We start from the raw sequence: 20,689 nt of genomic DNA on the forward strand, positions 1-20,689 counted from the left end.
AACCTAACAAAGTCACTCAAAATTTCGGATACCTAAGGTTAATCGGGTGGTACTAAAACATGTAGTCGTATTTGCTGATACAAAAAAAACAGGCATCATAGAAACACTAGCTCGGCATCAATACAAAAAAAAACTTTGCAAATAAATTAGCAACTATAGGCTGCAAAAAATGTTTTTAGTTTATTGTATTGTCGAAATATAAAGTACTCAAATTAAAAATGTGCAATGATAATGAACATTTTTTTTTAAATTTTGCATCTTTAAAATACATCTCAAGCCGCTTTTTATCTTGTATTTGAAGTTTATTAAAAAAACAAAAAACAATGTTAAATTTTTAAAATAAAGTATTACCAGAACACTATACCTTCTTGTTGGTTAGATATTTTTGAAATACGACTTTTTTTCGAAAAAATTAAGATTAAAATTAAAAACATATCATGTATTTTCCGAAAGCGCCTGAAAAAAAATGCATATTTGTTTAATAATGTTTTAGATAAAAATGAAAATTTCCTATATTTTATTATCATTGATGTGCGTAAATGTTTTGGCTAATATAAGTATAAGTAAGTATTTTATTTTCATATTTAATATGAAGAATATTTCATATTTAATATTTTCATAAGACAAAATTAAAAAAAAATAATATTTTACTTTTCTTTACAGCAGAATATATAAATATGGTTGAACTTCTGAGTAAGTAATATTTTATAAACATACAGACTAACACTGTACACTTTAAAATTTTACTATATTTGTATAAAAATATTTTTTAAAAACATTTACTACAGACTTGCAAATTCAAAAAGCTTCTGGCATTAACGACGATTATAAAGGAAGTAAGATAATAATAATTAATATACTAATATGTAATTGTTTTGGTATGTTGGCCTATTTATCAAATTATTTGTACATCAATAATAATATAATATAGTAACAGTGTGCCAAACACTGTAAACGTTTTTAAGTTTTAAAAATAAAGTTACAAATGTTTGTACTCGTATTTACTAGGATTCCGCAAATGCATTTTTACAGTTTTAAAATATGAGTTGGCTTTTATAATACAGCATTTCCGAAAAGTATTGTCTTACAAGAATGATATCTATATTAGTTGAGAACATTATCTGTGTCTTTAAGTTAAGACTGTAAAAAAAATGCTCCCACCTAACTTCCTAATAAATGGGCGGGTGGTATCTTCTTAAAGTGGTAGTTTTATATTTTAGATTGGGTCTGTGCTCCATCACTCTTAGGCACGGGCCGTCCTGAAAGTCACTGTAATCTACAACGAGCATACTTTACCCCAGGAATGGACTAATTAGGGAACTGGGGGGAGTTGCCTAATGTATGGTGTAATTTTATTTTTTTGCTTTTTCTACACATTTTGAATTTATTCAGAACTTTTCTTTAGTTTAAACTTTTATTTGTTTGTTTTAGATGGATTGGAGCGTGTAATTGAAGGCGTTTTGCGTACAAATTGTAGTTCATCGAGTAATAATAATTACATTTTAATAAAAACAAATCTTGCTAATATAATAATTGTATACGAATAACATTAAAAAGGAATTTTTAACCTTTATACTGCCGTTGTGTTTTTCAAAAACGCAACGCAGTTTTTCAAACAGCAATGCGTCCCAACCATCACTATAATAATGGTATCCTGTTTCTTAGTTCTTTAATTGATTAGTACGTAAAAGTACGTCCACGGAAGTGAAAGGGTTAGAGAAAATGTTTAAATTACATACATTTTGTTTTATCTTGTTCTAATCCCCAATACGATTTAATACAACTATTGTATTTTCATTAGGTTTCAAATAGAGATAAGCTTTTTGTTCTGAATTACCTATACACATGTTCTTTTTTTTTAACTTTTCTTTAGTTTAGTTTATAATAGAATAGAAAATTAAATTCAATACCATTTTTGTATTGCTAATTTCAGGGTATTTGATTGAAATGTTCACTGTACCTGGTAATATGCTTAATAGAATTTTATGGAAATATTTCCACACAGTCGTATAATAATTATTAAGTATACAAGGTTTTCGCATTAATTTCAGAACTTGCAAAAACTTACAACTTTGATTATCTACAAGGTAATCAATTATCACTTTTATAAATTATAAATTTCAAATTAATAATGCATTGCACAGAATTGTATGTACAATATTAGTTTCTATTACAAAAAAAATATATACATACAAATTAAATTTTTATTTTATTTTCAAATTTAGATTCCATAATGACACAAACACATACTCTGCAACAGAAATTATTTCAGATTTTAGGTAAATATAAAATTTTCAATTTTTTAGAAAACAATTTTTAAAGACCAATAAGCACCATGAAATGTGAGTGAAGCTAAAAAAATATCAGGTTAATAGATTTTTTTGGGATTTCAAAACAAATGTTTAAATAATCTCAAAGTATACGGAATATAACTAGATTCATCAAGGAATAATAGCTTACAATATCTTGTGAAATACAAAGCACAAAATAAATCAACATAATAGATTGAATTATTATTAAATTCAGTGTGCAGAAAGTATTTATTTAAACGTTGCTAGAGAATAATCTAATGTTAATAATCTATTTTGCATTGAATAATTAGTAAAATAAATACCAATTATTCGTTTGAAAACGAATGTTATTGATAAATATAAAGACCTGGTTTGATAAACTGTAAAATGATGTTATATTTTTGTTACAGGTATTCCTATGATCTATCCTAACAAAAGTAAATACAAATTTAATCGTCCATTAAAAAAAAGTTATAGTTTGGTTGAGAGATATAACTTTCTTTATTGACATTAAATTTTTAATAAACGAAAATTTAGTTAAGGAATCATAATATATAACATCAGGGCATACAATTTAAAAAAAAAACATGAATACCAATATATTAACAATTTTTGTATTATTAATATGGTAATATATAATTGTATGCAGGTAATGACATTTTAAGAGTGACCACATATGGAAAAACAAGAACTTATCTTACTGGAAAAGCTTTACATAACTTACGTAACCAAATATTTGGTGAGTATTTAAGTATAGAGTTTGAGTGGTTTTGCTTTTCTAATAACATGTATTTCTTACAGGGTGTTTCATAATTGATAACACATTCAATATTTTTTTAACTAAATGATAAATTATGGCTTTTCTCTTTGGAGATTCATTAATTTTTGTTATTGTTCAATATTACACGATATTTAAATTATTTTCTAGAGCGGGGGGGGGGGAGGGGGTTCGGCTTTATGTTAGTACTAAATTATTTGGCATTGATTAGCTGGAACTGTCAAGGGTAAATATAATAAACCAGGATGATTAACTATAAACCATTTTTATATTATTGTTACAGATATTCCTTCACTTGATGATAAAAACCAAAGTAATTACAAAGTAATCTCTTTCTGTTGTATATCCGATTACCTTTTGAAATAATTATTACGTTTTTCGTTAGTATTGTATATAACTTTTAGCTTATTTAAACGATACATTTAGTTTTATAAATATTTATTTGTCCACACAGTAATTACAAAAAAATACAATTTTATTTTGGGAGACTTAATAACATTTTACGACTATTATATTTACATTACAATTTTGAACAGCGTGAATCAATTTTTAACAATATAATTAAGCTCACGAAGCGGTTTCTGATCTTTTTTCTAAAGTTTGAAGATCACTTAATGGCGGTAGCTAACATGGCCTTAAAGCCATCGTTTTTATGTCATACTAGACTTTGCGTTAATTAATTGGTCAAAATAATGGTATTTTTCGAGTGACTGTTGCGGATATCAATTACAACCAGTGTTGATTAACTATATAATTGTTTTATATTTTTGTTACAGCTGTTACTGTACATGACGATAAATACAAAATAATTTACAAAGCTACTCGTTAGTATTAAATAGAGTTTACGGCTTGTTAGAAAGATAAAATTTGCTTTATATATTCTTTTATTCACACAATAATTACAATTAAGTACACTTTTAGTTGGGGATACTTCTTTTAAGGGTTCCAGGATATGGAGTTGACTTTTAGCACTCTTACCAAACAGTGGTTCAGATAACATTTGAGCAAATTTAGAATACATTTTTAGCGTGTGTCGTCTTTTTACTAAAAATACAGCACGCTCTTCACGAATAATCGCTGTCCACACTTTTTTTAACCTAACCTTGGATGATCTTCGGACTAAAAATGAACTCCATTTTATTTTTGCACCCCTTCTAGACTTCACCAACGCTGCTGATTTTCTTTTTATCATATATTTTTACGTTTCTTCCCCCTCTTTTTGTACTCATTAAGACATTAAGTTAAAAAAATTAAGAAACCAGTACAGTGGGGTCGGGGCATAGTGGGTACGGGGGGTCACAGGCTTACAGGAATTTTTAAATCTGAAAGTGATAAAACCACTTTCGAAAAAACGCTTCGATGCAAATCGGTAGTTAGTATTTTCAAGCCAGTACAGTCTAATCCAAGCACAGTATAAACCAGCAAAGTTAGGTAATTAATAAATTGAGGTTCTGTATTTACAAATAAGCATCAAAGCGTTAATTTGAAAGTGATTTTATACAAGATGACTAGTACATAAGAGTACAGTGGAATCAAAGCAACGAGGGGACGGAGAAGTCACAGGTCTACAGAAATTAATATAAATAAAAGTGATAAAATTGAATGAAATCACTTTCAAAAAAATGCTTTGATGCTTATTTGTGAATACAGAACCTCAATTTAATACTTTCTAATTTTGCTGGTTTATACTGTGCTTGTTTTGAACTGTACTGGTTTGAAAATACTAACTACCGATTTGCATAGAAGCATTTTTTCGAAAGTGGTTTTGTCACTTTCAGATTTAAAAATTCCTGTAAACCTGTGACCTCCCCGTCGCTACTATGCCCTGACCCAACTTTGCTCCGTCCACACTAACTGAAAAAACGTAGTGGACTAAATAACACATATACAATTCTCAATATAATTAAAATTTATGTATTATATACTTCCATTAGAGCAATCTCACACGAACTATTTATACTTCACATATTATATTATTTCAAAGCTCTATTATACTTTTATTTTACTAGATTGACAATGTACAAAACAAAATGTCACTTAAAAAACTTTTTCATAGATCCTTAAAATGTAATAGGTGGGGTTGTGAAACGGATTTTCTCATTTAAATACATTGGAAAATCGCCCGTCTTACTGTCCTACCCTCTATATTAATTTCTTGTTACTTTCTAAAAAAAATTTGATTTTCATTTTTATTTACATTTAGTTACATTTAAATTAAAATTAAATCGTATACTGGTACCATGATGGAGAAAACAATAAATTTTACCTTCATATATTACTTATTAGTTAAATATTACTAATATTTATAGCCACTAGCTGTCGGCTGTTGCCTGTTATTTAACAATCAACTTTTATGGAGATTTTAAAAATTGTGTTTTTATAATAATAGTATAGGAGCAGTATCATGATGTTAATTGTTCATGAGATTTGATCTAGACATAAAATAGCTTATTATCATTCATGACTTTTAAATACTATTAAAAAATATATTTGAACATAATGAAATATTTTATACAAAATTAGAGCTACAAAATTATAAACTAAAAAATTAAAATTAGCACGAAGCAGATTATCTTAGATAGTTTAAACAATCAAGCGTGAATCTCTTTAAATGAATAACAGTATAACAATATGCAAAACATTTTTGTTCCTTTAAAAAAATTGTGTAATATAAAATACATTTTTGGGCGGTATACTGCATAAAAACCAACACTTAATCTGAATCCAAAAAACAACAGTCCTCTTCATGATTTTCAGGTTGTTGGACCTTATATACTCATAGTTGACCTTCGGTACGGTAATATAACGCGGGTGGTAAAATAACGAGATAACGACAGTGGTTTTGTCGTGTCAGAATCATGTAGCGCCGAATTTGTTTTCCGTTTATTATGTTATGAATATATATGAATTCTAACTACTGACAAATTTTCAACTTAAATGTACTCAAATTACGGCTAAAAAACTAAAAAAACTTGAACCTCCCACGGGGGGTGGGAAATGAGTTTAATTTAAATTTGAAACAACTGACGTGTGCGGGCATACCAAATAAATATTCCTTATAAATTTCATCTCGATCCGACTCTTTTTGTCGAAATTATAGCCAGTCTAACTTAAAAACTGGGACGGTTTTTTTTTGTGTTTTCAAATTTCGTTTTTGAAGAAGTAAACTTTTTCAACTTTTATCCCCCCTCCCCCAATGTACCAACTAGATAAAATTTGTGATTTATAGAGTTGCTATTCGAAGGAATTGGTCGAGTATTAAAAAAGTTACAGTGTATACAGATAAAAAAAAAACCCACATCAGAGTAAAACTAATACCTTCTCGCTTTGCATCGAAGCTAAAATATGCGAATATATTATTAAATATTATATTTTCAACCCAGTTATTTATATTCATGTATATTTATGCAGGTAGAGCAATTATTAAATTGACCAAACTGGGAAAGGCGAGAAGACTTCTAACTAAAAAAGCTATAAGAAATGTACTTACTCAAACATTAGGTGAATATAAATCGACATTATTAATAATATCTATTTCTTAAACGTGATTTAATATGGATAACACAACCAATTTTTCTTAACTACTAGAAAATTTGTGGTTTTCTTTTTGGAGATATTTTAATTTTTGGTATTTTTTAATATTACATAATATTTAAACGCAATTTTAGAGCGGAAGGGCGTTTTTGTATTTTTGTTATTACTATAATATTTGTTATTGCTCAATTTATTTTTAAATAACTACAAATTTGCAATTTTTATGTGTTGAAACAATTATTGTTTATTTTGAAACATTTAGATTTCATAATTTTTTTCTTAAGCTCTAGTAACAAGAATTAAATGTTGAAAACTTTGACTGGTTTAGAACCATTTTTGCATAATTACTAAGTATTTTTAATGTAGTTTCGAATTTAGGGTGAGAATTGGAATGCCGTAGATAAATGCATGCAGATGATAATAATACTATACTTCATCCTTCCTCTTTTTCTGTTAATAACTTTAAAAATAACTATCCACAAATGGTTATCGTCCAGTCCAAAGTATCTTAAAGGAAAATTATAGAATATTTACTCATAACTATTTAAACTATTTTGATCACTGTAGTCACTTTTCCCGTTTTTTCGACTTTTCTATGAATTAACTCCTCTTATCAATCATGATTATAGAAAACCAGGTTGAAATGAAAACATTTTCAGCTTTCTAAAAACATATTATAAAATTGCCCAAACTTTGAGCAACACGAAAAAAATCACACATTTTAGATTAAAAACTCAATTAAAATGACTTTCTGTGACACACACGAAAAAAAAATGAGAATTTTTTCTAAAAAGCCGAGATTTTTTTTCATACAAAAATGCCTATTTTTGACGTTTTGCGTGTAGCCAAAAAAAATTATAAAAAAAAGAAAAAACTAATACCTATATATTATAACATTTTAATAAAAAAAAAATCCAAACATTTTTAGAACATTCTTTATGCGTATCTATCAGAAATGCAGCGTAAGTTTCAAAAAGTTCGGTGAGGAGGAGGTGGTAGGTTCTTCAAATATTTGTTTATAATCAGCGTTTTAACCAATATACATATTATATATTATAATTGTATTAGTTGACTGTCTTACGGCCCTTCCCGGACAGCAAATCCATCTAGAAACCATCATGATTGATGGTGATGCATTGTATAAGTTGTTTTATTTACGTTTAGTAAAATTGTCTTGCACAATAAAGTGAAATAGTTACCAGTAAGCTGAATTTGGCAATTAATAACTACAATTTTCTTAATTTTTAGCTGGACTGATTTCGTATGACAAGAAGCATTCTGTTCATAAAATTTGTACGTTGATAGCAATGTGGATTAGTTCCAAAACGGCTTCATTAACGTTTGATAGTGTACATCGTGTAGAGGGAATTTATATTTGTGTAGTATATAATAAGGACTGGAATGTTGTAAAATACAGACCATTTAAGGGCATATATTGGCAAGTAAATGTCAATAAAATGGATACTAAAATAGAAGAATTAAATGTACAGGTACTCGACGATTCCAGTATTCCACGATTTGAGAAACAGTTAACAACCACAACATTTTAGACTAGTAATAAATGTATATTACTATAATATTATAAATAAATTTTACATGTTGTACTAACATCCAAATTGTTATTTGGATGTTATTTATTTATCCAAATTGTTATGGTTTTTCTAAAATAAACTATTTTTGCTCACAATTATAAACTCATATTTTGTTGCTTAAGAATTATTATTATTATTGTTGTGTACCTATAGACCTCCTAGAATCTCAATGATAAGAAATAAATATTTAAAAGAAAAATAAAATGCCAAAGTTCTTGTAAAATTTGTCGTTACAGAAACATCGAGTCTATTTTGCCAGCACTCAAGATGGGAAACCAGAAATCAACGTAATGTTATATGAATCAACTATCGGAACTACCGACTTAAATTAAGTTGATAATACCTAAAAGTTCTGGTATCCATAATTACTAACAAAATTACCATACTTAACTTTATCAAGCAGTTCACAAATATCTTAAGTCTTTAGGCAACTCTATCGTTTGGGCAGTTCATTTAGTTGAACCTATTATTTTATTAATAGTGGTTTATACTAAATAAATGAAGTCAAAAATTTTTTTTTTTGTGTAAATTATTTGAGCATAGAGCAACACTTTATTGAATTAATTTAATACAACTAAAAAATAATAGCGACGCGTCACAACCGATGCACATATATGCGATTATAAACGACCGTTATAGAGTTATTATTTAATTTATAAAGTATAATAATTTTAATTACAACAACTAACATATTAAGAAATCTGTACTGTGTTCTGTACTGTGTTGTTACTTGTTGAATGTAGATTATAGATAGTGGGAAAAAACTGATAACTAGATTTAAGACCACAGAGTTGTAATTTCTGTTAATGACAAGTATTATGTATTATCACCATAGCAGTGGTTTGTTTGGTGTTTGTACCACGGTCATTGTTAGTTTTTTGTTAAATGGCCATTCGGTAGCTGGTTATGTTGGTTTTTTAACCTACCTCTCGGTATGTTAGAATAGGTAAGTAATCTGTAAATAAGAACTGTTTGTCTATCATTATTTCAAAATCTTTTTTATGACCAATGCGATCATAAAGTGTATAAATTTTATGTGCACCGGTTTTGGAAACCCGATAAAATATGATAATTATTAAGAGGAATTGTATTATCTTTATAAAGTCATTGCTAATGAACAGATAAACGAAAATAAAAAATTCAATAGCTAACATATTTTTATTTTTTTCTGTCTGTAAATGTATGTAATATAAAAACATATGTTGCCATGAAAATCCAAAACTCCCCCTTATTGGCTTATAAGGATTAATGATAAAACTTTTCAAAATATTGAAAAATATCGTACAATGTGTAGGTACCTAAAAATTTTGGAAAAAAATATTGTCAAAAATATTAATATATTCCGAGAAAATGAATGTCTTACCCAAAGAGAATCACCCTGAATATATATTATATTACATACATTTCCAATAGGTAGCGATGAACAATCTATATATCACATATTTGTGGTATTGTTTTTTTATCCGTGAAACCTATAAAATCAAATAAACACGTTTATCAAAAATATGTATTGGAACTTAAGTGATTCATTCCTAATATTCCCCATGTCTAATATGTCCAACCGCCTCTACAATGGCTTTTGTTTTTTAAAATTCTATAACTGATTCGTAAATGTTTAAACTCTGCTTCGGAATTATGTAAATATGTTAGTCATAACGAAAAATGACAATGTTGCATATGTTAAAAGTATTCGCAAAAACAAAACTGTAAAACATATTTACATTGCATTGTTTTGGTCCACATAACCGATGCCATTCGACAAGTCGTAAGAAAACCATTGAAACAGTCGGTTTAACTATCGTTGCAATTGTTTAAGTAAGTATAACTAACTAAACTTCAAAAAAAGTTAAAACTGTACACTTTCAGTGTGTTTTTCTAATAGAATATTTTTTTTCCGCATCTAAATCTTCAATTCATTAAGTCCATAAGTAAGTAATACTATCGGACTTCAAAACTAAATATGCTTTCAAACAGAGACGTGTGAATTATAAATACATTTGTCTAAGATAGTATACAAAATTATATTTTATATTTGGTATATTATACTTACAAGTCCATGTTTCTTTATACAATGTTTATTTTTAAAATCAATTTTAAAATCAAATACTATTCTTTAAAAGCTAAATCCAGCGGGGTAGAGCAGAATTATTGAAATTTTGATTTAAGGATGTTTGTGTATAAGGGTATACCTGATCAATATTCTAATTAAATTTTGTGTCAATTCGACACTTTTTCGCTAAGTTAAAAAGTTAACGTTGAAAGTTCAAAAAACGGACAATTTTTTTTTAGATTTTTCTCGGTTGTGGGAGCGAAAAAGTCTACTATTTCTACTTTAAACCTAACAAAGTCGCTCAAAATTTCGGATATCTAAAGTTAATCAGGCCATACTAAAACATATTGTCGTGTTTGCTGATACAATACAAAAACAAGCATCATAGTCATACTAGCTCGGCATCGATACATAAAAAAAACACCTTTGCAAATAAACTAGCAACGTTAGGTTGCAAAATATGTTTTTTTTCTTGAATTGCCGAAATATAGACGAACATAATGTACTTAAATTTGAAATGCGCAATTATGATGAAATCTTTTAATTTTTGATAAAATAAAAACACCCCTCAAGTTCAAACTATGTTTTATCTCTTATTTTATGTATATTAACATTTTTGAAAAATTAATGGTATTATAACAACACCTTACCTTTTAGTTAGTTTTTGAATTTTTGAAATACCCATTTTTTCAAAAAAATTAAGATTAAAATTAAAAACATACAATACAATTTCTAAGGACTTTTTGTCAAAAACATTATTCTTTTACAATTAAATCATGAAAATGTTTACTAAAAAATCCGCATGGATGGATAAAAAAAATATGGCAGGCCTACTAAATGAAATATAAACTAGATAAATAACAAAAACTATTTGTCGGTCTATATAAGCTATCTTGTGTATATATACATCATTGTATAACCAAAACCTCATTATCTCGGCCACTCCGGGAGAGCTTAAACTTTATAAAAATTGCATTTATTTTTTTTAATTTTTCTAGCTAAAAATGAAAATTTCTTGTATTTTATTATCATTTATCTGCGTAAATGTTGTGACAAGTAAAAGTATAAGTAAGTATTTAATTTTTATACTTACCCACACATGGAAGGTAAAATTCAAAAAAAATTATATTTAACTTTTCTTTACAGCAGAATATATAAATATGGTTGAACTTACAAGTAAGTAATATTTTAAAATCACACAGACTAACTCAGTACATTTTTGTATAAAACTATTTTTTAAAAACTTTTACCGCAGACTTGCAAATTCAGAGAGCTTCTGAATATAACGACGATTATATAGGAAGTAAGATAATAATAATTAATATAGTAATATGTAATTGTTTTGGTATGTTGGCGTACTTATCAAATTATTTGTACATAAAAAAAAATGGTTTAAAATAATTTTTTAGATAAGTGCACGAGTTATAATATAGTAACAGTGTGCCAAACACTGTAAACGTTTTTAAGTTATTAAAATAAAGTAACAAATGTTTATCCTCGTATTTACTAGGATTCCGCAAATTCATTTTTACGGTTTTAAAATATGAGTTGGCTTTTAAAATACAGCAATACCGAAAATTGTCTCACAAGAATGATATCTATATTAGTTGAGAACATTATCTGTGTCTTTAAATTAAGAATATAAAACAAATTGCCAACACCTAACTTCCTAATAAATGGGTGGAGTGATATCCTGTAATAGTGGTTGTTTTATATTATTGATTGGGTCTGTGTTCCATCGCTCTTAGGCACGGGCCGTCATTGAAATTTACTGTAATTTACTATGAGCAAACTTTACCACAGAAATGAACAAATTTTGGAACTGAGGGAGTTGCCTTATGTATAGTGTAATATTTTTTTATGCTTTTCATATACATTTTGAGTTTATTCTGAACTTTTATTTGTTCTAGATGGATTGGAGCTTGTAATTAAATACATTTTACAAACAAACTGCTATGACTCGAGTAACAATAATTATGTATTAATAAAAAACAATTTGGTTATGGATTAATTGTATACAAAAAACATCAAAACTATATCTTTAACCCTAATACTGCCATTGTGTTTTTCAAACTGTAACACGTCCCAACCGTTACTATAATGGTAACCTGTTTCGTACTTCTTTAATTGATTAGTACGTAAAAGTACGTCCACGACAGTGAAAGGGTTAAAGAAAATGTTTAAATTACATACATTTTGTTTTATCTTGTTCTAATCCCCAATACGATTTAATACAGCTATTGTATTTTCATTAGGTTTCAAATATAGCTAAGCATTTTGTTCTGAATTACTTATATACATATTATTTTTTCTTAACGTTTCTTTAGTTGAGTTTATGATAGAATAGAAAATTTAATTCAATCCCTATTTTGTATTGCTAATTTCAGAGTCAATTAATGAAATGTTCACTGTACCAGGTAATAATTTAAATCAAATTTTATGGAAATTATTCCACACAATCGTTTGATAATCATTAAGTATACATTGTTTTCGATTTAATTTCAGAACTTGCAGTAACTTGCAACTTTGATCATTTACAAGGTAATAAATTACCACTTTTATAAACTTTTAAATGTCATATTTGTAATGCTTCGCACAAAATTATGTGCACAACATTGGTATATACAAACTAAAATAATAATGGAAAAAATATATATATACAAAAAGTACACATTGTTAAAATAGCTTTACTTACAATTAGATATGAAACCCAGCATCAAGGATAAATTTGAGGATGGATTAGATGATAGGAACAGAGCGAGAGTTAAGAATGTTATAGGAGTTAGGGACAAGAATACCCAAAGAGGATAGAAGGTTAAAAAGATATCTCTATGGAAAGAGAGAGTGGGACAATGAAAAAGGAGATGAGAAAAATCACAAATGGCTGGTAAATCATACAAGGTGCAATAAGGAGAGGAGTTCAAAGTGACGAGAAAAGAGAAAGCGGGAAGAAGGTTGTGTCCAAATCTTAAACAAGAAAAGGAAGAAATATCTTTACGTGTGAGATTGAGGCCATGAAACCAAAGCCTGCGAGGGATAATAGGGCAGATTGAGCGATTCCAAGAGGAAAAGTTAGGAGGTAGGGAGGACCATTTGTCCTGCCAAGCTTGAAATATAGTTTAATTTAAACCTGGAAGGAAGTCAGAAAAAGGAGTGTTTAGTTCTTGAGGCAAAATGAAGGAAGCGGTGGAAGTTGCTAGGGAATCGGCAGTCTCATTACCAATTTACCCACAGTGCCCTGGAACCCAAAGGAATTGAACGATTTTGCCAGAGGACGAGATGCGGAACAGAAGAGATCTTATATTAAGAATAAAGGGAGACAATGTAGAGCTGAAGGGATTACATACAATTTAAATGTTTATTTTATTTTCAAATGTAGGTTCCATATTAATACAAACACATATTCTGCAACAGAAATTATTTCAGACATTAGGTAAATATAAAATTTTTAATTTTTTAGAAAACAATTTTTAAAGACCAATAAGCACCATGAAATGTGAGTGAAGCAAAAAAATATCAGGTTATTAGATTTTTTTGGGATTTCAAAACAAATGTTTAAATAATCTCAAAGTATACGGAATATAACTAGATTCATCAAGGAATAATAGCTTACAATATCTTGTGAAATACAAAGCACAAAATAAATAAACATAAAAGATTGAATTATTATTAAATTCAGTGTGCAGGAAGTATTTATTTAAACGTTGCTAGAGAATAACTTAATGTTAATAATCTATATTTCACTGAAAAATTGGTAAAATATTTACCAAATTTTCGTTTTAAAATTAATGTTATGGATAAATATAACGACCGGTCTTGATAAACTGTGTAATTATTTTATATTTTTGTAACAGGTATTCCAATAATCTTGCCAAATGAAAGTAAATACAAATTTAATCGTTCATTAAAAAAAATGTATGATTTAAATAAACGATAAAATTTTCTTTATTGTTTTTATTTACATTAAATTTTTAATAAACTAAAATTTAGTTAAGGAATCATAATATATAACATCAGGGCGTACAATTTAAAAATAAAAACATAAATACGAATATATTAATATTTTTTGTATTTCACATACGGTAATATATGAATTTATGCAGATAATGAAATTTTAAGAATAACCACACTTGGAAAAACAAGAACTTATCTTACTGGAAAAGCTTTAGATAATTTACGAAACCAAATATCTGGTTAGTATTTAAGTATAGAGTTTGAGTGGTATTGTTTTTCTAATAACATGTATTTCTTACAGGGTGTTTCATAATTGATAACACATTCAATATTTTTTTAACTAAATGATAAATTATGGCTTTTCTCTTTGGAGACTCATTAATTTTTTGTTATTTTTTAATATTACAAGATATTTAAATTATTTTCTAGAGCAGGGCGGGGTTTTTCGGCTTTATGTTAATTCTAAAATATTTGGCATTGATTAGCTGGAACTGTCATGGGTAAATAAAATAAACCAGGTTGATTAACTATAAACCATTTTTATATTATTGTTACAGATATTCCTTCACTTGATGATAAAAACCAATGTAATTACAAAGTAATCTCTTTCTGTTATTCATCCGATTGCCTTTTAAAATAATTATTACGTTTTTCGTTAGTATTGAATATAACTTTTAGGTCATTTAAACGATACATTTAGTTTTATAAATATTTATTTGTTCACACAGTAATTACAATAAAATACAATTTTTTTTTGGGAGACTTAATAATATATTACGAGTATTATATTTACATTACAATTTTAAACAGCGTGAATCAATTTTTAACAATACAATTAAGCTCTCGAAGCGGTTTTTGATCTTTTTACATTAATAATTTTTTTTAGTATTACCTTATCTGTGGATTATTGTCTTTTACATACTAAACTTAATGTTTTTCTTGACTGGACTTACCTTCTTGGTCTGTCATTTTATGTTAAAAATTTCATATTGTGACATTTTCCAACAAACTGCAATTTTCCTGTACGATTACTTTCTTTGTTTTATTTTAAAGTTTGAAGATCACTTAACTGCGGTAGCTAACATGGCCTTCAAAGCCATCGTTTTTATGTTATACTAGACTTTGCGTTAATTAATTGGTCAAAATAATGGTATTTTTCGAATGACTCTTGCGGATAACAATTACAACCAGTTTTGATTAACTATATAATTGTTTTATATTTTTGTTACAGCCGTTACTAAACATGATGATAAATACAAAATAAGTTACAAAGCTACGCGTTAGTATTAAATAGAGCTTACGGCTATATATTAATAAATATTATATTTTTAACCCAGTTATTCATATTTATGTATATTTATGCAGGTAGAGCAATTATTAAATTGACCGAACTTGGAAAGGCGAGAAGACTTCTTACTGGAAAAGCTATAATAAATGTACTAACTCAAAAATTAGGTATTTCTTTTTTACTAAATTCTACAGCGGATTAATTATTATAGATAACACATACATTTTTCTAACTGCATGAAAACGTGTGGTTATTATTTTTGAAGATGTTTTAATTTTTGTTATTTTTCAATGTTATGCATAATTCAATAGACATTTTTCAGCCGAGTCCGCAACCACGAAAGAGCATTTACATGTCTTGTTGAAGTACTGAGATAAATTTAGAGTAGTGGTGGAATTATAAATAATGATAAAGTATATTAAGAAGCAGTAACAAGCTAGTATCTAAGGTGGCTAGTATATAAAAACATCAAGTTTCTGGCTAATATTGTAGTTTTTAATATCTGGCTTAAAATAATTCATAGAGAATTTGAGCCCTTAAACTATTTTGAATTTATCATTTAGTTCTAATTTGAACGTTGAACGTAAAACATATCTCTTATCAGATAACAGCGTAATTCCCACCCTTATCTCCTGCCCCCTATCGTCCAACCCCTATCTCCTACCCCGTACCTTCCAACTCTTTTCTCCTACTGCCTATCTCCCACCGAGATATGCTTATAACGTTAATCTTTTTTCGTTATAATTTTTTCGGTTATGCACCACAGCTAATTGCCATCCCCAACCCTAACCCCATTCCCAACTTCACCCCATTTCTTTTTCGTTATCATTTTTTCGGTTATGTACCAGAGCAAAGACATGTAAATGTCAAAAATATTTTTAGAGCGGAGGGGCTTTATCGGCTTTATGTTATAACTATCATGTTTGACATTGACCAATTCATTTTTAACTTTTCTATAAATTTTCATTTTTTTTTTCTATCATGTTTATGGAGATCTAGTTTGTAATGTACATATTTTCAGCTTTGTAAATAAATATTAGAATAATTCTTAAATTTTGGGCAACACAAATAAAAACTACTTTTTAGTTTAAAAACTCAATTTTAATGACTTTCTGTGATTCGAAAAAAATCCTACATTTTTCTAACGAGCCGAGTTTGTTTTTCATAAGAACATTTTTTTGTTTGGTAAAGATACAAAAGAAATGATGAAATACAAGAGTCATGCTAATAAAATAAAAAAATCCTTAAATATTATAATAAAAAATTTATCCAAAAAATGTATGATGAATTTGGCAATTTTTAACAACTATTTCCTTAATTTTTAGCTGAGCAGATTTCATATGACAAGAAGTATTCAGTTCATAGAATTTGTACTTTGATAGCAATGTGGATTAGTTTAAAAACGGCTTCATTACCGTTTGATATTGTAGATCATGAAGAGGATATTGATATTTGTGAAGTATATAATAAGGACTGGAATGCTGTAAAATACAGATCATTTGAGGGCATATATTGGCAAGTAAATGTCAATAATATAGATACTAGAATAAAACAATTAAATGTACAGCTACTCGACGATTCCTGTATCCCACGATTTGAGGAACCGTTAACAACCACAGCACTTTAGACTAGTAATAAATGTATGTTTCTAAAATATTATAACCCATTTTTATATGTTGTACTAACATCCAAATTGTCATTTAATGTTATGGTTTTTCGAAAATAAACTGTGTTTGCTCACAATTATAAACTCATATTTTGTTGCTTTAGAGTTATTATTTTTATTGTTGCGTACCTATGATTTTTTTTTACTGGGAGTAATTTTTGAAGTCTGTATTGGTAACCTACGAGAAGGAAGACGGTAGGCTCTCGCCAGACTATTTATTGCCCGAAGAGAGATAATTTATAATTAAAACAAATTAAAAATTTTCAATTATCTTAATCATTATATAATATGTATTTGAGGCAATACTTTGGATGTTACTAAATTATTCAGTTTTTTTGGTGTTTGCTATTAACTGAATATGGTAATTTTTACAAAAAAAATTTCGTAGTTAACTGCTGTTTTGTTATGATAAAAGTTTTCATCCATTCTATACATACTCTAACAAAACATTTACATATTATACCGGGGAACCGTTTGATGTATAACACTCTCTCTCATACGTTTAACGTCCGTTATTCCCACCGATCGGTGCTTAGACGGTTTAGATTTGACATTTTTGGGTTTATAGCTGGCTGCCGACCTAACGCTAACAAACAAGTTGGCCCCAGAGAGGGATAGATATCTGCGTATTCATAAAAAATAGTTTCTACAGATTCGCGTTCCTCGCTGTTTATGTGGTCTATGCGCAGTGACTGTTTTAACAATTCTATACGGTTACGTTGACTGACTGAATGTCGTGTTGTGTGAATATTTTTTGCACTCGTTTCATGGATGACTTCATATGATAAGTTCTCCAGATGTACTTTCTTTAACTTGACCGGTTCTTCATCCGAGTTTGCTACACATACTAAGGTGCGTGAGTGCGTCCATTTTGTACTGAGTTCAATACGTTTCCGCAGTAAACGTCTTCGGAGAGCTGTTGGGCATGTATCAACACATCTTGGTTGTTTCCAATTATGTTCGTGGTACACACCGGTATGACCACTTCGCTTTGACTATGAATTCGCTGTTCATTGCGTTCGATGTGAGTATACCCTCGGCGAGATTTATTACGGCATTAGTTTCCTTAAGAAAAGGTCGCCCTATAATCCCATCTTGTGGTAATGGGAAGGTTGTAGGTACGACTTGAAATATTACTTTCTGAACAGAATTATCTATGTGTACTTCAAGCTGAACGGAGCCTAGCGTTTTTACCAGGTTGTTGTTTAAACCTTGTAGCACAAACGTGTCGTTGACATTTGCTGTTACGTTGTCTGATAAATAATTAAGTTGAGTTCAGCTCCGGTGTCTATTAATAGATTGGCGTTGTTTTTGTGACACTGAGGAATGCTGAAATAGACATAATTGTTAACTAATTTCACTCTTATTGATCGGATTGGCTTGTGGTTGCCGTGAGCTTTAAGTCGCGCACCGTCCTTTCGCTCTTAACGGTCGGTCGCTCCTCGTTTCCCGAATAAGTTGCGCTCTGCCCATCTCGCTTTTTCTTATTTCTACAATCACTAATGTCATGTCCAGGTTTTTTACAATAGCGGCAGTATAGCTTGTTTTTTCGGTCACTCCCTCCCATGTCCGTTGCTTCACTCTTAACGGTAGATTACGAGGTAGGACACGCAGTTGCCCTTTTTGTGGTATTGTATTTTTTTGACCGACAGCCCTTGGTACTGTGTGTATTTGTTCAACAATGACTGCAGTATTTTGAGTTTCCACTGCCGTTAGGTTTTGGATTTTTGAAGAATCGCTGTGTTTCTCTATCTGATTGATATATTATGCGTTATTCCTCTAAACTTTCTTTTATTGCCGCTTCCAATGGAGTCGGTCTTTGAGCTTTTATAATTGTTTTTATCGGCTGCCGTAGCCCCTCGATAAAAGTGGCTAACGTCTGGCTTTTGATATGGTCGCATAAAATTTTGGCTTCGGCGACCGACTTTCTCATTGCGCTCGCGTTGCACAGTTCATGAAATAGCGTTTGTACTCTCGTTGAGCAAGTACTTATGGCTTCATTTTCTGTAGATGTGTTGCTGTGCGTTGCGCGCAATATTCATCCACCAATAATTTTTTAATGAGTCCCAATTATTTCTATTTCCCTGTACCGCGTTACAGCGAAAGCGTTTCCGCGCAATTTTGTTTCTATTGCTTTTTATAGAATGGGTTTTGCTTCGTCTGCTACACTAATTAGTGCGATTTTGCAGGCATTAATAAAAGGGTATTTATCGGACCGTATTGTGCCGTCAAAAATTTGTATAAGACGTAACGCCTAGGCGATTGTGAGTGTAGATGCCATATTATTTGTGTTTACTACGGGCACGGTGCGAGCGGTGTTATTGTCGGCGCCCGTAGTATTTGCCGTGTGAATACTATCCGGTACGTTCGTTGCCGCGGATAAGGTGGCGGTGGTGACAGTTACAGTAGCGGGGGATCCAACGGTGGCAGCGGCGACGGTCGTACCGGTGTCCTCCTTGGGCGCTCGCGCTGCGCTACGTGTGACGCGTTCTTTTTCTGATTTCGCGTCGGCCACACGAGTACTTATGCCTTCGCCGGTGTTTTGCGTCGGCCCAATTGATCTGCGTAATTCGCGCACTGAACTATCGACTAACTGAAATAACGAGTTGGGATTTCCGGCGGCGATTGACCTAGTAACAGGCCTGTGGGAATTTTGTATTTGATTCCCCCCGTCCCTACTGTCGTCGCTGTCGAACGCAATATTGTTCAGAATATTGATATATTCCGAGAAAATGAGTGTCTTACCCAAATAGAATCACCCTGTACAAATAATATATTACATATATGAACAATATATATATATCACATATAAGTAGTATGGTTTTTTATCCGAGAAGCCTATAAAATCAAAAAAATACGTTTATTAGAAATATGTATTGAAAATAAAGTGATTGACACATATTTACATTGGATTTTTTCATTCGACAAAAACAGATAATGTTCGACAAGTTGTAAAAAACCTCTAAAACGGCCGGTTTAACTATCATTGCAATTGTTATAGTAAGTAATACTACCAAAATTTTAAAACTTCCCACTTTTAATATATTTTTCTAATTTTCAACGTTTTCCCGCATTTAGAGCTTCTACAACATTTAATCCACTAGTCCCAATTCATTATACATCAAGGCCATAAGTAAGTAATACTATTACTAAAGTACGCATTATATAGAGATGGATGAATTTTAAACGCACTTATCTTAGAATAATGTACAATATTGTAGTATAGCATATTTCATAATAGTTTGGAATGCTCTATGTAGCGTTATATTGGTATTAAATGCGATTGTAAGTGTCATCGTGGTTATGACGAAACCTTTGGTGTCGGGTGTTCTAGGCCCATCGGTTGACACAAGCAAATCGCCTAGTTAGTCAGTCGGAATTCAGTAGTACTTATAGCAGAACCTCTAATAAAAATCTACAGTATATTTTAGTTCATAAAACATATTGGTTATTCTTTCTTTTTCAAAAACATCTTTTTTTGTCCGGCCTATCCATTTACATCATCTAGTGGCAGCGGTAACCCATTAGTTACATTA

At 29.6% G+C, this 20,689-nt stretch overlaps 2 protein-coding genes and 1 long non-coding RNA gene across 3 annotated transcripts; all 3 read left to right on the forward strand.

Annotated features, from left to right (window-relative positions):
- The first annotated feature begins 677 nt into the window (after positions 1-677).
- Positions 678-8,153, forward strand: LOC126839806 (uncharacterized). The gene is made up of 9 exons (XM_050575221.1): positions 678-693; positions 789-836; positions 2,226-2,279; positions 2,702-2,728; positions 2,941-3,030; positions 3,353-3,382; positions 3,846-3,893; positions 6,481-6,570; positions 7,852-8,153. The coding sequence occupies exons 1-9, from the start codon at positions 678-680 to the stop codon at positions 8,151-8,153; spliced, it is 705 nt and encodes a 234-aa protein (XP_050431178.1).
- A 3,131-nt stretch (positions 8,154-11,284) lies between these two features.
- On the forward strand, positions 11,285-12,245 carry LOC126839839 (uncharacterized). The gene is made up of 4 exons (XR_007685976.1): positions 11,285-11,313; positions 11,392-11,421; positions 11,501-11,548; positions 12,156-12,245. It is a non-coding gene; the product is annotated as an uncharacterized LOC126839839 (long non-coding RNA).
- A 326-nt stretch (positions 12,246-12,571) lies between these two features.
- On the forward strand, positions 12,572-17,114 carry LOC126839838 (uncharacterized). The gene is made up of 9 exons (XM_050575261.1): positions 12,572-12,662; positions 12,751-12,786; positions 13,625-13,678; positions 14,100-14,126; positions 14,349-14,438; positions 14,757-14,786; positions 15,431-15,478; positions 15,565-15,654; positions 16,813-17,114. The coding sequence occupies exons 1-9, from the start codon at positions 12,647-12,649 to the stop codon at positions 17,112-17,114; spliced, it is 693 nt and encodes a 230-aa protein (XP_050431218.1). The 5' UTR covers positions 12,572-12,646.
- Positions 17,115-20,689: the final 3,575 nt, after the last annotated feature.

This window comes from Adelges cooleyi, unplaced genomic scaffold (assembly GCF_023614345.1).
Source record: "Adelges cooleyi isolate 19-005CV unplaced genomic scaffold, UGA_ACOO_1.1 ACOO_flye_CR_arks_rails_tigmint_CR_PRNA_308, whole genome shotgun sequence".
Classification (NCBI taxonomy): Eukaryota; Metazoa; Arthropoda; class Insecta; order Hemiptera; family Adelgidae; genus Adelges; species Adelges cooleyi.

Coding starts and splice junctions, on each gene's coding strand:
- LOC126839806 (XM_050575221.1), top strand. Junction 3,031..3,352: donor CTTACGTAACCAAATATTTG/GTGAGTATTTAA, acceptor TTATTGTTACAG/ATATTCCTTCACTTGATGAT. Junction 3,383..3,845: donor ACTTGATGATAAAAACCAAA/GTAATTACAAAG, acceptor TTTTTGTTACAG/CTGTTACTGTACATGACGAT.
- LOC126839838 (XM_050575261.1), top strand. Junction 14,439..14,756: donor TTTACGAAACCAAATATCTG/GTTAGTATTTAA, acceptor TTATTGTTACAG/ATATTCCTTCACTTGATGAT. Junction 14,787..15,430: donor ACTTGATGATAAAAACCAAT/GTAATTACAAAG, acceptor TTTTTGTTACAG/CCGTTACTAAACATGATGAT.